Raw genomic sequence first — 15,718 nt, 5'->3', positions numbered from 1 at the left:
CCCGCGTGCCCCGAGGCGGGGGCCGGCGGGCGCGCACCCCGCGGGGCGGGCGCCGGGGGAAGGATGCGCGAGGCCGCCGCCGCGCAGGCGCGCTGGGCCGGGCTGCCCGCCGCGGCGCTGCGTGGGAGCGTTGCGGTGCAGGGCCGGGAGCGGCCGGCCGCGGTGGGCAGGCGGGAGTGTGTGGTCCGGCCGCTGAGAGGGTGAGCGGGGGCTCTGCGGGGTTTGGGGAGGGGCCCGACGGGGCAGCGCGAGCTTGACCCGCGCCGCCCGCGGCAACCCTGTCGCGCGCCGCGCCCCCCGCGGCCCCGCAGCCGGGCTCAGACAAAGGCTGCGAAGGCTGGGCCGAGCCGAGCCGGTCCTGCCCGGGGACAAGCTTTGGCCTCTCCCTGAGCGAGGAAGACGCGGGATCCGAGCGGTTAGGTGATTTGCCACAACCGACAAGTGAAGGAGCCGGGATTCCAAATCCCAGACTACTTTAAACATAATTCCTGCGTTGTCTTCATGTCTGTACTTCGTGACACCTGCACGGTGATTTGGACCTTGTGGGCTGTGTCTATCCACCGTCTCCACGTAGCTTTTGTAAAAATTTCACAGGGGTTTGTGTAAGTTCTAGAGTTCCGACCCTGTGACTGAGCCTCTAGATCCTTTGCTGACTCTAATTTAGTTTTCTGCCCAGAATCTGCAGGGTACTGTAGGGGTGGCTGCTGAGAATAAATACCTGGCACCTCCAGCTGCCGGCTGAGGAGACAGTTGGAGCTCAAGTTGGGGGACGTGCCCTGAGAGCCACTGGCAGAAACAAGTCCAGACCCCAGATTTTGGTGCTGTATGCTTCCGGTGTTCCTGCTAGCCAGGCCCCTGAGGAGCAGAAGTCGGTGATTACAGGAAACCGATACACCTGTGAAGCCTGCTGTCAGAGGTTCCAACAGTTTCCTTGTCAGAAGTGGACAGGCCTGTGGGCTGAGACAGAGAGTTGCCCAGGAAGGAGGCGGAAGTCATCATGCTGCAGCAGCTCCTGATCACCCTGCCCACCAAGGCCAGCACCTGGGTCAAGTTGCACCATCCAAAGAAGGCCAAAGAGGGGGCGCCCTGGTGGGAGGATGTGACCAAAATGTTTAAAGGAGAAGGTGAGAATAGACTGATGGGTGGGAGGGAGGAAAAGCAGTCTCCTCCTGTGTGAGAAGGAAGGTAGACACCTGAGTGGAAGCATCTCTTGGGGAGACTATTGGGTGAAAGATCTCTGGAGTTCTTGATATGGTTTTTGGTCTGGGGTTTTCCTAAGTAGTAGTGGTGAGTTCAGCCCAAAATGATATTGCGGTGTCATACACACATAATGTTATTTTTTTTCATCTTCCCCACGAGCATGTGTGGCAGGACAGACATACCTGATTTTCTTTATTCTAACAGTTGAGGAAATGTAAATCAAATAAATGGGAGACCTGCCCAGGGTCACACAGGTACTTGGTTGGGTTGGAAGTAGAAGGCAGCAGAGGAAGTACCATGTGAGCCTGGAAGCAAGGAAGAGCTTAAAGACTAATGGACATGTGTCAAAAGGATGTAGGAGCCAGGTTCAAGGGGCTCCAGCTGGACACATTTGGGACAGTTTAAGTGTCCAAATTGATTGTAACACCTTGAATAAATAAGATTCCACATGGTCACAATGACACTTAAAATAGAGATAGGTTAGGGTGAGAAACTCATTTGCAAACTTTGGAGGCGATTAATATGCTGATTCCTTACTTTGAAAAATATATTATTATGGGAATGAATGGTGCATTTACCTTGCCTTTTGGATCATCCGCAGTTGCTGAGAAAGCTCTTTACCAAAAACACCTGCCAGTAATATATGTAGAAGGAATGATAGAATACTTTAAATGAAATAATTGAAAGGTTGATGGGGAACACTTTCACATGGTGTCAAAGTATTACCCTCTCAGATTACTTACCAAATGCCAAGGAAAGAATATACTTTTCCAATGGTGAGGTCTGGTGGTCACTATCTTAACCAAAATGTCCTAATAATGGGATAACCTGACATTTTGTACTTTTTCAGTAATGTAATACTAAGCACATGGTATCATCCACAAGGTATTCCTACCACAAATGTTTAACCTGATCCTAAGGTGAACTGGTTTACAGAAAATACAGGAGATGGAGAAATAATGTAAGCCCACCATCAGGATACAGTCAGACTATTCTTGTCTTTTAAAAAGCCAGTGTCATAAAAAAAAAAAAAAAAAAAAAAAAGCAGGTGCTGGGCATGGTGGCTCATGCCTGTAATCCTAACACTCTGGGAGGCTGAAGCAAGAGGATTGTTTGAGGTCAGGAGTTTGAGACCAGCCTAAGTGAGAGTGAGACCGAGACTGTCTCTACTAAAAACAGAATAATTGGCTGGGCCTCATGTGGTGCACCTGTAGTCCCAGCTACTCGGGAGACTGAGGCAGGAGGATCGTTTGAGGTTCCAGCAAGCTACAGTGATCCACTGCACTCTATCCAGGGCAACAGAGAAAGATTCTGTCTCAAAAAAAAAAAATAGAGACTAAAGATAACAACCACTTTGAATGTATGAACCTTTATTAACTCCTGGTTTGGGGGAAAAAAAAAACAGAATAAAAGACAGTTTGGGAACAATTGAAGAAATCTGAATATGGACTGAATATTTAGGTGATACTGTGGATTTATTGTTAATTTTTGTAGGTGTAGGCCGGGTGCAGTGGCTCACACCTGTAATTCTAGCACTCTGGGAGGCCGAGGTGGCAGATTGTTTGAGCTCAGGAGTTTCGAGACCAGCCTGAACCGTCTCTATTAAAAATAGAAAAAAATTATATGGACAACTAAAAATATATATGGAAAAATTAGCCAGGCATGGTGGCACATGCCTATAGTCCCAGCTACTTGGGAGGCTGAGGCAGGAGGATCGCTTGAGCCCAGGAGTTTGAGGTTGCTGTGAGCTAGGCTGACGCCCTGGCACTCTAGCCCGGGCAATAGAGGAGACTCTGTCTCAAAAAAAAAAAAAAAAAAAATTTTTTTTTGTAGGAGTAATAAATGGCATTGTGGTTATGCCGGAGAAGATCCTTATTTGAAGTATTTAGGGATGAAATATGTCTACAACTTTGAAATCGTTCAGGAAAAATAGAGATAAATATAGCAAATAGGGTGTATGTTAACAATTGTTGAATCTAGGTATTAGATAAATGGGTATTGAATATTCATGATAAAAAGTTGGAATAAAATGCATGGACAATAATTCCTGTGCTTTAATTCCTAGTTCATATTTTTAATATCTCAAATTCAACCAATATTTCTTGAATTCTAGAAACCTGACAGGGTGTTGTGCTTAGCACTTTAGCAGATGGAAAAAAAATGAACAAGATACAATTTCTACTCATATACTCATTTTAATACTCAATTGAGGGAGATAATTATACAAGTAAGTGGCAAGTAGCCCAAGACAGATACCAGAATAGATATAAAAACCAAGCATTTGGGGGAGCATAGGAGAGAAGCAGCTTACTTCTCATTAAGGGTGTCTGGGAAAACTTCCCTTGAACTGGGCCTGAAGGATATCTGTTTTTCATCAAATAAGATTTGGGGAAAAGTACTGAGGTGGGGACTATCCATGTATGTTCAGAGAATGGTGAATAGGATTGTGTGGGTAGGTGTGTCCAGGGGGCGAAGGATGGCATTTGGAGGGAGGCAATACTTGGAGAAGCAGCTTTGGACTGGTTGTGGAGGATCTTGAAGTCCATGGTGAAGTGTTTGGATTTTTCTTTCTTGTCAGTGGGGAACCTTTGAGGATTTTTTTTTAACAGTACTTTGAGTTGCCATTTTAGCCTTTGAGGATTTTTGAGCAGAGGACTGGCCTGAGAGGTCTGAGACCATTGGGAAATATTAATGCCTAAAGCAATATGCTGCAGGTCTTCCTCATTAAGGAGGTTGGGGCTGCTCTTGAGTCACTCTAAATGTCGCTCTTTGTGCATGTATTGGGGGAAGAGCCACATTCAGTGAGTCTGCAGGCAGCTTTTCTATTTGGGGGATTTGAAGAGATGCAAACCTCATGGCTCTTTTCCTTCCCTAGCTCCGCTATCTCAGGTTGCTGATGTGACCCAGGGAGAGAGTTTAGAAGATGAAGTGACCCCTGGGCCCTTGACAGCAGAATCCCAGGTGGGTTGGAGTTTCTGGTCACTTTCTTGACATTGTTTTTCAGATTTTAAGTGCCCTGGACTTTGATTTTTTTGACTTGACTTCCTGAATTGGTTTTTCTTAGCCTGTTCTTCCTTAGGAAAGCAGGCTACACCAGTTGATTTCACAGATAATTTCTCCACCAGTATTAACCCTCCTCAGTAAAACTCTTGTTTTTAGCAAACCTCTAGTCATTTATCCAACAAATTAAAAAAGTATGCTGGAGTGTGTGTGTGTGTGTGTGTGTGTGTGTGTGTGTGTGTGTGTGTGTGTGTGTGTGTGTGTGTGTATGTATGTGTGTGAGAGAGAGAGAGAGAGAGAGGAGAAGGGAGTTGGGGAGAGAGGGAGAGGAAGTATATAATGTAGTCCTTACTCTCAGAACTCACAGATACCACCGGGGAGAAAGACAAACGTTGTAAAGTCATTTTAAGCAACATTTTAAAATCAACAAAATCAGGCTCTGATATTCTTGGAGATGAATAAACTTCATTAATGACCTTTAAGAAAAGATTTTTGGTCAATACCTAAAGCAGAACTGTAGCTGAAAAAAGACATGAGTAGAGAAGATACTGGCAGGTCATGAAGGGCACAAACTAAAAAGGCTGAGCAGAAACGGAAGGAGAACTTCTAAGAGCAGTTTAACAGTGCTCTGTGTATCATAAATGGGCTAAGCAGAAAACTGATGGCACTGGCCACTGGCAGAGCTCTGAACTCCCAAACCCCAGAGGCCTGGGGGAACTCAAGAGAATTACAGAGTAGTCAGAGAACTAGAAGGAGATATTATTAAAGAACAAAAGTGTTTTAAAGTGGAGTCATCTTAGCTTCCAAAACCGCATAGTTTAATCATATGATTAAATAGTAGGGTTTAATCCTATGTCTTTAACCTTCCTCAAATTCAGTTTTCCCATAGATTAAATGCAGATGCTAACATCAGCGTAATAGGCCTGAAATGCATTTCAGAATTATTTATGATACATAAAAAGCATTAAACTAATCTCCATACTTAGGGCATTTGTCATTATTTCAGCTTTCCAGCTTCTGAATTCCCTTTGCATTTAGGAGTATTTTTAAAAAATGACTAGCAAATGATTATTTAATTTGTGTGGATCATACATAATCGGCTCTTATACTTCACAACCCAGAGTGTCTGCCTTGGCCGTGTCTGCCTTGGTCATGTCTGCCTTGGTTGAGGTGTCTTCCTTATAGGCAGAATTCATGCTCCCTCCAAAAACATGCTGTTCTCTTATACCTTTCTTATTAACAGAAAAACACAGCTAAGGATATTTTACCCATGCTAAAATATTCTCATTTTAACCAATTCTTTGAGTCCAACAAGGGTCCCTGTCTTCTCTGTGGCCTTAGCCCCCTTAGAATTCTCCCCTTCCCCAAATACTCCTTAACTTTATTGTCCTTAATGTAAATTACTGAACATAGTTCTGTGACCTTTAATATTTCATAAACACTTTCCCTTCATCTAAATTGTAAGTTACAAAGGTAACTCATATACTCTATGTATTGTTTTATAACCTCCAACAGAATCAACCAAATGATTAGCAAAGGGTATCCAGGAAAACTCAATTGGAATCTCTTAGCATCTAGACAAGGTCAGAACAACTTCCTGAACTCTGGCTGAAAAGGAACATATTTGATGTTTTAGGAACTGTTGACCTTCAAGGACGTATCTGTGGACTTCACCCAGGAGGAGTGGGGGCAGCTGGGCCCTGCTCACCGGAATCTGTACCGGGAGGTGATGCTGGAGAACTATGGGAACCTGGTCTCAGTGGGTAAGGACAGGTTCCCCTTGAAAATAGAACCTGCCTATTGGAAAAAAATCTTTGTTTCTAAATTAAGTGTTTTGGTTGGGCTTTGGGTTCTATATTAGAGGTTTCTAATTCCTTCTGAACACCAGGTCAGAATTGCTATGGTCTTTTCTGTCCTGGTCTTTCTACTTAACTTTCTTCAGAAGACCTGAATACCAAAGGACCATTTTTAATTTCTTGGGATGACTCTGACCTCAGTACATACAGTCTTTTCTTCCCCATAAGCAGGATATCAGCTTTCCAAACCTGGTGTGATTTCCCAGTTGGAGAAAGGAGAAGAACCATGGCTGATGGAGAGAGAGATTTCAGGATGTCCAGGTTCAGGTAAGAGCAGGGCAGATGGGGCCTCTGTGAATCTGTCCAGAGAATTCCCCTGAAAGCCTTCTCCAAGCGGTGGAGAAGGCCAAAGCCATCTGGATAGGACACACAGGAAATCTGGTTCTACCATTTCTGTCACCCCTTTCCTGAACTTGCATCTTCTCTTTAGTCTCTCTGGAGTCAGAGGAAAAGGCACACCTTTCTCATCAGGGTTAACGTTCTTCATCATTTCTCTTGATCTGACTTTCATGATTTTTATCTCTTTCTCTAGTATTCTAAACCTTGCTCTGATCCCAGTTTCTTTCCCATGTTTCATACATTTAGATGTACATAAGTCTCTTCTCATTAGACACAGGCCACTTCATTGGATTCTCAGGTCATTTTATCATTGGTTTCACTTTCTCTCAGTTATTTCATTTTCAGTTTTTTAAAAAATCTTATTCTGTGATCACACCTTCAATTCTGATTCTCTTTTTAACTTGTGTAATTTAACTTTTCATGACAGGTAATTTATGGGTTTTTGAGAAATCACCACAGAATTCCTTCTTCCCAAATCCAATGGCTTTTAGCAGTCTTCTTCAATGTGTGTAAACAGGTAACAATGATAGGTATTTACCAAATTGGTAAATACCTCTCTGTGAGTCCTACATTATCTCCATCTTAGAAATGAGGAGAAGGAGGCTGGTTAAGAAATATATACAATGAAATTACCTACTACTTGGTAGAGTCAGTATTTTACTTCTAATCTTTCTTTTTTTTTTTGAGACAGAGTCTCACTTTGTTGCCTGGGCTAGAGTGAGTGCCGTGGCGTCAGCCCAGCTCACAGCAACCTCAAACTCCTGGGCTTAAGCGATCCTACTGCCTCAGCCTCCCGAGTAGCTGGGACTACAGGCATGCGCCACCATGCCCGGCTAATTTTTTCTATATATATTTTTAGTTGTCCAGATAATTTTTTAATTTCTATTTTTAGTAGAGACGGGGTCTCGCTCAGGCTGTTCTTGAACTCCTGACCTCGAGCAATCCACCTGCCTCAGCCTCCCAGAGGGCTAGGATTACAGGCGTGAGCCACCGCGCCTGGCCTACTTCTAATCTTTCTGACTCTACAGTTTGTGTATTCTTATGATGCTATTATACATGGCAGCATTAAGTTATACAGACCTTGTCACCTTAATATCCTTTCCTCCATTAGCTAACTTAATAATTTTTGTTTCCTCTGTCTCTTACTGCTTTTTCAGGGGTTCTCTTCAGTGTCTTTTTTTAACGCAGCTGCCTTTGTTAGGATTGGCTAAACTACTGTAACAAATAGACTCCAAAATTTTGTAACAAATTTTGAGCCATAAATTATCTCAAACAGAATATGAACTTATTTCTTGCTCATACACTAGTCTGGAGAAATTGTTTAGGTCAGTTGGCAGTTATTCTCCATCTGATGATTCAGGACCAAGGTTCCTGCCTCGTGGTTCCACCATCCCCTAGGGTCTCCTCATCATCTCCATTTAGCCAGCAAAGAGTAAGAGCACAAAGGACCTCATTTGGGAGGTTTTATGAGCCAGCCTGGAGTGGTTCACATCATTTTCACTCTCATTTACTTAACAGGGGAGACCTTTGTGATGTCACTCAAGCTAATTTAAGACTGGGAAATATAATCTAGTTGTATGTCCAAAAATGGGGAGAACAGATTTCAGTGAACAGCCAGCAGTCTCAGCCACAATCCCTAAGGAGCCTCTGTCTTTTACGCTGCTATTCTGTTTCTATACAAACTCCCACAAATACTTTGTGATGGTTTTGACTATCCTTTCCATACCTATATTCTCCAGATTTTCATCTTTGTCTTATATATCTCTATATGAACTCTATTCCTGCATATCCCTGGCATTTATGACATCTCTATACAGAAGTGCTGTTGTCACTTCAAACCCAGTACATCCAAACCAGACACCATCTTCTCACCTAAGCAAGTTTCTCATCCTAACTTCCAATGTTCTTTCAGTTTCTAGAAATGATATCAGGAAGAATATCATGCTTTATACTCTGTTTTTTCCTCATTCCCATGGTTTCTTCCTTGATATTACCTATTAAATCTGCTTCTCTTCTATCTGTGTTGATGCAATGCTAAGTGAAGTTTCCATCATTTCTTGCCTGAATTACTAAAATTTCTAGTGGCGTTGTTGATGTCTTATTGTCTTTTTCTGACTCATCTTGAATGTTACTGCCTGATTTGACCATTTAAAATATCACATTTATCTTGTTATTACCCTTAACAGAAAAGTGAAGTGACTCCTTTTCCCCATATTAAGTAATCTGAACATCTCTGCTTGCTTTTTAAGCCCACTCCAAAATTTATCCAGCTATTTCTGAACACTTTTTATGTGTCATTACTAAAGTGAGGTTTAGTAAACATATACATTCACATATACATCTTGTTGGGAAATGTCTGAATGTATACATTCCAAAATCCTAGGGAATAAGATTTTCTTTGTGAACAGGAAACATTAGTGCTTTAGGATGGCAGGGTCCAAAATGGATGTATGGGAATGGAAAGAACATCAGGGAAAAATTCCTTCATCCAAAAATGTTATGCCAGGTATACTATGGATAAAATATATATTCTCTGTCCTTAAAGATTTTACAAAGTAGTTAATATTTTGTCACAAATTGAGGAAAACCATTTTCCACATCTTATGTAGGCAAAAATTATGAAGATTAATCAAATCTATTGAGTATGCAGGGAAAGGCCCCTGCATTTGCCGAGTGTACACATGGACAACCCAACACTTTCTCTAGTAAATCTAATGAAATACTGACAGGAGTATACAAGAATGTATGTATAATTATGTATAATAGATTGCGGTTTGATTTGTAATAGTGAAAAATTGGAGACAATGTAAATATTTTTCAGTAGGGAAAAGTCAAATTATGATATGTCTGTGCAGTAGAATGCAATGAGGTTGTTAGAATGAGATAATCTCAATGTACAGATGTAGAAAGAGGCCCATAAAATAAATAAAACAGATGCAGAACTATATATATACCATGATCCCTTTTTTGTAAAAATGTATATTTAAGAACATATATACATAAATGTATACATTCACATATACATTTTGTTGGGAAATGTCTGAATGGATACATTCCAAAATCGTCAGAGACTAGAGGGAATCTCATCCCAGATAGGAAGATGCTGCCCCTTTTTAATCGTTGCATTCTTGCATTATTTAATGTTTTATTTTGATGTTTACAACATATTTGATATACTTTTTAAAAATATTTGTTTTCTTAAGTAAAGAAAATTTTATCATAGAAATAAGGGCTTAAGATGATATGATCTTAGAATCCTATCTTCCTTATTCTTATGATATTTGCCCTTATTCTCCTTAGTTTATTTCCTCTTGCAATTCACATAGATGAGCTCCTCCCATTTCTTAAAGTCACCTCACATACGTTTAAGAGCTTCTTTCCTCTGACCACTTCTTCACTTGCTTTCATGTCAGCTCTCTAGGTGGTAGGATCACATTGGAAGACCGTCCAAACCTCCTGTACCTAGTTTATATTATTTTTTTCCTATCATTCTCATGGTGATTTATTTTTTAAAGTGCAGTGAATATGGGTCATTTTTATTTTTGGATTTCTTTTAGACTTGGAGAGTAAAACAGAAACCAAAGAGTCAGCCTTAAAGAATGACATCTCATGGGAAGAATTACACCATGGTCTGGTGATGGAAAGGTCTACTAGAGGAAACACCTTGTATTCCACGTTGGAAAGAATCTCCAAATGTGATAATTTAGAAAGCCAGCAGGAAAACCAAGAAATGGGTGAGGGGCAAATCCCCTTCATCTGCAAGAAAATGCTTGCTCAGGAGGGAAGCCAAGAATCTAACAGATGTGAGAAAAAAATTAATGTGAATTCAAAAGTTATGCCAGGACAAATAAATCTTTCAAGAAAACAAGACCATAAATATGACAAATCTGGAAAAAGGAGCAGATACAGCTTAGATTTAATTAATAATTCAAGGAGTTATACAAAGATGAAAACTTTTGAGTGTAATATTTGTGAAAAAATCTTCAAACAGCTCATTCACCTTACTGAACACATGAGAATTCATACTGGAGAGAAACCTTTCAGATGTAAGGAATGTGGAAAAGCCTTTAGCCAAAGTTCATCCCTTATTCCACATCAGAGAATCCATACTGGTGAGAAACCCTATGAATGTAAGGAATGTGGGAAAACCTTCAGACATCCTTCATCCCTTACTCAACATGTTAGAATTCATACTGGGGAGAAGCCCTATGAATGTGGGGTATGTGAGAAAGCCTTTAGCCAGAGCATTGGACTGATCCAGCATCTGAGAACTCATGTTAGAGAGAAACCTTTTACATGCAAAGACTGTGGAAAAGCATTTTTCCAGATTAGACACCTTAGGCAGCATGAGATTATTCATACTGGTGTGAAACCCTATATTTGTAATGTATGCAGTAAAACCTTCAGCCATAGCACATACCTAACCCAACACCAGAGAACTCATACAGGAGAAAGACCATATAAATGTAAGGAATGTGGAAAAGCCTTTAGCCAGAGAATACATCTTTCTATCCATCAGAGAGTCCATACTGGAGTGAAACCTTATGAATGCAGTCATTGTGGGAAAGCCTTTAGGCATGATTCATCCTTCGCTAAACATCAGAGAATTCATACTGGAGAAAAACCTTATGACTGTAATGAATGTGGAAAAGCCTTCAGCTGTAGTTCATCACTCATTAGACACTGCAAAACACATTTAAGAAATACCTTCAGCAATGTTATGTGAAATATACTCAACATCAAAGACTATATTGGAGCCAAAGTCTCTAAATCATTGGTTCCCTGACTTTTGGATTTCAGGAATCAATAATTTTTAGAAATGGTTTGGCACAATATTACAAACTATTAATTTTGCCACATTAAAAACAATCACCTATTGTCAGCATTGTTTCAGAAAAGAAAGGGCATTTTAATACTTTAAAATGTAGGAGGGATATAATAATTATGAAGAACAGCCTTTTATATTGAATTAAATCAGTTTTATGAAAATATCCCAAATTTGTCTTTACTTTTCTCATTTCACTATGGGCCAGTGGAATTTTCATAGCAGGTCAGTGGTCTGTGGATTGGCTTTTGAGAATCACTGTTTTAAATATCCCTTTAATGAATCAGAAAGTAGAGCACAACATTTATATAAACCTATAAAAGCCTATAGTCCTTTTTAAGGCTAAAAGGGGTATAAATTAAAATGTTAAGGCAGGCATTGTGGCACATGCCTAAAGTCCTAGCTACTCAGGAGGTTGAGCTGGGAGGATTGCTTGAGCCCAGGAGTTTCAGGCCAACCTAAGCAACATAGTATGACAACATGTCTTAAAAAAAAAAAAAGTTGGTTATCTCATTTCTAGAAGAAATAATGTTAAGAGTTTTCTAGAATTGATAGATAACCTACTATACACAAGATACTTATTTAAATTTTCTGGTTTCCTACAGAGCAAGAATTCACAAACTTTTCCTATAAAGAGCCAGAGAGTAAATATGTTAGGTGTTGGTGGGCTGTATGGTCTGTCACAAGTACTCTCAATTTAGTACAAAAGCAGCCAGAGACAATATGTAAACTAGGGTATCTGAACTTTGGCACTGCTAATATTTTGGGCTGCATAATGCTTTGTTATGGGCAGCTGTCCTGTGCATTGTACAAAGTGTAGCAGCATCCCTGGCCTCGGCCCATAAGTACCAGTACTAGATGCCAGTAGCTGCCCCTCTCCCTAATTTTGACAGCCAAAAATGTCTCCAGACATTTCCAGATGTCCCTGGAGGGAAAAATTGTCCCTGGTTGAGAACCACTGACATAAATGATTGGGTGTAATAGTGTTCCAATAAACCTCCCTTAAAAAATCGGTGCTGGCCTTATCTCCAGTGAGAATGGTCTTTATTATCAAAAAGTCCCAAAACAATAAATGTTGGCGTGGATGCAGAGAGATACGAACACTCATACACTGCTGGTGGGACTGCAAACTAGTGCAACCTCTGTGGAAAGCAATATGGAGATACCTTAAACAGATACAAGTAGACCTACCATTTGATCAGCAATCCCATTATTGGGCATCTACCCAAAAGAACAAAAGACATTCTATAAAAAAGACATCTGCACTCGAATGTTTATAGCAGCACAATTCACAATTGCAAAGATGTGGAAACAACCTAACTGCCCATCAATACATGAGTGGATTAATAAAATGTGGTATATGTATACCATAGAATACTACTCAGCTATAAGAAATAATGGTGATATAGCACCTCTTGTATTGTCCTGGATAGAGCTGGAACCCATTCTAGTAAGTGAAGTATCCCAAGAATGGAAAAATAAGCACCACATGTACTCACCATCAAATTGGTTTCACTGATCATCACCTAAGGGCATATTTAGGAATAATATTAATTGGGTGTCGGGCAGATGGGGGGAAGGGGATGGGTGTATACATACATAATGAGTGTGATGCGCATTGTCTAGGGGATGGACATGCTTGAGGCTCTGATTTGGGGGAGGAGGGGGGGCAAGGGCAATATATGTAACCTAAACTTTTGTACCCCCATAATATGCTGAAATAAAAAAAATAGGTGCTGGGGCCAGGTGCAATGGCTCACATCTGTAATCCCAGCACTTTCGGAGGCTGAGAGGGGAGAATTGCTTGAGGCCAAGAGTTCTAGAGCAGCTTTGGCAACAGTGACAGCCTGTCTCCACAAAAAAGAAAAAAAAAAAAAAAAGCCAGGCGTGGTGTCACATCCCTTCATTCCTAGCTGTTCAGGTGGCAGGATCTCTTGAGCTCAGGAGAGGAGTTCAAGGTTACAGTGAGCTGTAATTGTGCCACTGCACTCCAACCTGGGTGACAGAGCAAGAAGACCCTCTCTCTTAACAACAAAAAAATGGTGTTGGGTTGCATTTGGCCCAAGGGCTATAGTTTGCTACCTACTCCCCATAGAGTACATAAAATGATTAGAAGTGGCAATAGACTATCATTTAATGCCAAATTAGTATGTTTATGTATATACCATAAGTCTTACTTCCCTAGCAATTTCTTTAGTATTCAATATTTTTTTCTAAAAAAAAAACCACATTTTTAATGCTGTCTTGGGAGAGCCTATGAGTTATTTTTGGAGTATTCATGCAGACATCAGTCTATAAATTTTTTGTTCATAAATATTTTGGGATATATGTCTAAAAGAACATTTTTTGAAAACATAACTATAATGCTATTACTACTCTCAAAAAATTAATCATAATTCCTCAAAATAATGATGCCTTTTTGAAGATAGATACATTGAGATTGGTGACTGCCATTTTAATTTTTTTTAAATTTTCCCTTTGCCAAGCATACAGTATTAGATGTGAAAATGTGCTTTCTGTTGAGTGGGAGGGTCTTTAAGATAGCCCCTGGAATAAATAACACATCAAGGAACCCACAAAAGAGGACCAGGGCAAGGTGGCTGCAGGAGCCATATTGAGGCAGGGAGGTATGGGAGAGAAAGTGTGGGAATTGACTCCTAATATTTCACTTAATGAGATAGATACTGCATTCTTACAAACATAGTTGGAAATAGGTCAAACTTATTACTCTGTTACATGGAAATAGAACAAGTAGTTCAATTGCCTGGGCATTGTAAGTGTGAACTAGCCAAAGTAAAGTTATAAGTCCAGAGTATATACCGGTATCTCCTGATTTTTTTTCTATTACTAAATTTACATTAAAAAAAAAACTGGCCTCTAACTCTTAAGTCCTATATGGCTTTGATGGGCAAAAAAAGAATACAGATACACACTGTTCCTTACATTTGTTCTACCATGTTTCTGTGGTCTTAGATTTCCCAAGAATTTGAATTTCTCTGATTGTTTCTTTCAGTGAAAGGTGTGACTATCACTTTTCTTTCTATAATCTCTGCCTCAGTGATCTCATATAGTCTTACGGTTTAAAATACCATCTCTATTTAACAACTGCGAAATTTGCATCTCCAGCCCAGACCTCTCCTGAAATCCAGCATTTGGCCATTGTACTAGTTGTTCCAGATATCCTATACCCTTTCCTTCTCATCTTTGCTCAAATGTTGCCTTCTCACTGAAGCCTGTCCTAACCATGCTATGTAATGCTGCAGGCTGTCTCTTTCACCGCCCAACTCCAGCACTCATATACCTCCTTAACCTGCTCTACTTTTTCTTTTTCCATATCACATATCACCTTCTAACACTCTTAAATACCTTACATATTTATTAGGCTTTTTGTTTACTACTGTGTCCTCCTACTGTAACATAAGCTCCTTGAGGGCAGGGATGTTTGTTTTGTTCACCTATGTATCACAAGTACCTAGAACAGTGCCTGGCACACAGTAGGGACTCAATAAATATGTGTTGAATGGTTTTGATTTGAACTGAACTATGTGTCCATGATGACAATAAAGAAAGGCAATCCCTATACTTTCCTGCCTAGATTTTATAGTTTAGGAAATATTCTTTACTTGTTTACTTCTTGTTTTCTTTGCAAGTGGGCCAAGTTTTCAGACCTCTAAGAACTGAGAATCATAACTGACATACTTTATCAATAGAAAGGTATTTTTAAGTTAATTTGCTAAAAATGCATTTAAATATGACTGATTAACCACATGATTTTATCTCTGTTTTGTGAACCTGATGTAGAAAAAGTAGGGGCTTATAAAAGGTAATGGAGGAGAATATAGCAGCAGACCTGAGATGCCAACAAATTTTTGTTAGTGAGAAAGAAGAGCGGTGACTGATTTAGCAGAGCCTGCAGAAAAGTATACCAGCAACTGAAGGTCCCTGAAAAGGCTGAGGCCTTGGAGACCCTGGGCATCATGGAAGACAAGGGGCTGAAAATGGTGATTTATTGAAGTTCTATAGTGAGATCACTAGGTCCCTCACCTACTCCATATATCAGGTTAGAGTAATCTCAGGGGAAACTGAATGGCTCCCAAAGAAAAGGTACTGACATTTGTGACTACCTCAGTGAAAAATCAGACATTTTTAACAGGAAAGAATACCCCCTTCCCCAATTGTCATGTTAATAGCTGCATAGCAGGTGTCTGGCACTGTCCTTATTTGATTCAATAGGAAATGAATTCTGGAGCAACTGAAATGGGTACCCCCACCTGATGTAGTTAAGGATAATCTATTGTCATTCCCCCAAACCCACCCATCTTCTGCACCAGCTAGACTGACAAGTTAAATGGACACATGATAGCAATCACTACTGTCACATCTGTGAAGCTTTATCCCTGCAGTTCCCCTAGAGATGTATTATAGTACTGTATTCATTTATTGCTTTGGTGGGGAAAAGCTCCAGGAGCTTTCTCTTCTCCAATTTTTTTTTTTTTTT

At 40.3% G+C, this 15,718-nt stretch overlaps 1 protein-coding gene across 2 annotated transcripts; it reads left to right on the top strand.

Moving 5' to 3' along the window:
- The first annotated feature begins 294 nt into the window (after positions 1 to 294).
- On the top strand, positions 295 to 11,380 carry ZFP69B (ZFP69 zinc finger protein B). Of its 2 annotated transcripts, none has more exons than XM_045548137.1 (5): positions 295 to 1,124; positions 4,076 to 4,161; positions 5,837 to 5,963; positions 6,228 to 6,323; positions 9,953 to 11,380. In XM_045548137.1, exons 1-5 carry the CDS (start codon positions 998 to 1,000, stop codon positions 11,119 to 11,121), a joined length of 1,605 nt encoding a protein of 534 aa, XP_045404093.1. In that variant the 5' UTR covers positions 295 to 997; the 3' UTR covers positions 11,122 to 11,380. The 2 variants fall into 2 exon arrangements, with proteins under 2 accessions (XP_045404093.1, XP_045404092.1); XM_045548136.1 differs by having other exon boundaries at positions 6,225 to 6,323.
- Positions 11,381 to 15,718: the final 4,338 nt, after the last annotated feature.

Source organism: Lemur catta, chromosome 3, assembly GCF_020740605.2.
Source record: "Lemur catta isolate mLemCat1 chromosome 3, mLemCat1.pri, whole genome shotgun sequence".
Classification (NCBI taxonomy): Eukaryota; Metazoa; Chordata; class Mammalia; order Primates; family Lemuridae; genus Lemur; species Lemur catta.
This window is presented reverse-complemented; position numbering and strand designations above follow the sequence as displayed.

What these genes read in the sequence shown, in the direction of transcription:
- ZFP69B (XM_045548136.1), top strand. Translation starts at nt 998, where the DNA reads ATGCTGCAGCAGCTCCTGATCACCCTGCCCACCAAGGCCAGCACCTGG. An exon ending in CAAAATGTTTAAAGGAGAAG is followed by an intron (nt 1,125 to 4,075) that starts GTGAGAATAGAC and finishes TTCCTTCCCTAG; the next exon opens with CTCCGCTATCTCAGGTTGCT. An exon ending in CCTTGACAGCAGAATCCCAG is followed by an intron (nt 4,162 to 5,836) that starts GTGGGTTGGAGT and finishes TTGATGTTTTAG; the next exon opens with GAACTGTTGACCTTCAAGGA.